Source organism: Phragmites australis, chromosome 8 (genome assembly GCF_958298935.1).
Source record: "Phragmites australis chromosome 8, lpPhrAust1.1, whole genome shotgun sequence".
In the NCBI taxonomy this organism is placed as follows: domain Eukaryota; kingdom Viridiplantae; phylum Streptophyta; class Magnoliopsida; order Poales; family Poaceae; genus Phragmites; species Phragmites australis.
In genome coordinates this window covers 2443642-2444521 of record NC_084928.1, presented here as the reverse complement: position 1 = coordinate 2444521, position 880 = coordinate 2443642, and the positions used below count along the sequence as shown (strand labels likewise).

The following is an 880-nucleotide window of genomic DNA, read 5'->3' as shown; positions in this document are numbered from 1 at the left end:
TGACCCTTTAAGAACTCAAAAGGCAAAACCGTCAAGTCCGGGGTCCGAAACCCAACCATCCAGAGATCATGGCGAACCCGAAACTCTCCTCCGGCTCCGACCACCTCCCCGACCCCGCGGCGCCGGCGAACACTCGCACCCGCCGCCTCCTGTGGGCCTCCGTGGCGGTCCTCATCGGCCTCGCCGTCAACCTCTCCCTCTGCGTCCGCCGCGGGGGCGGCGACCGCGGCGCGCTCGCCTTCGTCGCCTTCTCCCACCTCAACCTGCTCCTCCTCTTCCTGTCCAGCAGCCGCTTCGAGCGGTCGCCGCCCGGGTCGCCGTCCCGCGGCCGGGCCAGGCTCGCCGTGTGGGTCCTGACCACGACCCTCACCGCCGCCTTTACCTGGAAGATGGGCGCGCTGCTGCCCCTGCCCCTCGCGATCGCGGCTTGGGTGATGGCCGCCGCGGCCGTCGGAGGTGGGTTCTACGTGCTGTTCGTTCTTGACAACAAGTGATCGAGACCATGAGAGAGTGATGTGTTCATAGATGCTATGATAGTATGATGAACCCTGCCTGCTTCTCTGATGCACACACACAAGCTGAGCCTTGTGCGAGATAAATAAAGTCTACGGATTGGACCTATCATAAATTACTTACTCATCTGATTTCTTCTGGATTTTGTTGATTTCACCTGAAACAGGTCTTTCGATTGCTTTCACCTTTTAGCGTTCTAGTCTTCTAGAGCATATTCTCTCATTGATTAAGAAGACAGATCAAGATCGGATCGTCTAACTTTTGCAGAGTGGCTTCCTTAGTATATTGTCTCACAACAATATTATCTTTGGTAGATTGTCTCACAACAATATTATCTTTGGATTTGACACTCAAGATCCTAAGGACA

At 55.6% G+C, this 880-nt stretch overlaps 1 protein-coding gene across 1 annotated transcript; it reads left to right on the top strand.

Annotated features, from left to right (window-relative positions):
- On the top strand, positions 1-623 carry LOC133927853 (uncharacterized). Its single transcript, XM_062374240.1, has one exon. It carries the CDS (start codon positions 69-71, stop codon positions 492-494), a length of 426 nt encoding a protein of 141 aa, XP_062230224.1. The 5' UTR covers positions 1-68; the 3' UTR covers positions 495-623.
- The last annotated feature ends 257 nt before the right edge of the window (positions 624-880 follow it).

Bases quoted from the DNA above. Each gene is read 5' to 3' on its own strand.
- LOC133927853 (XM_062374240.1), top strand. From the start codon at position 69: ATGGCGAACCCGAAACTCTCCTCCGGCTCCGACCACCTCCCCGACCCC.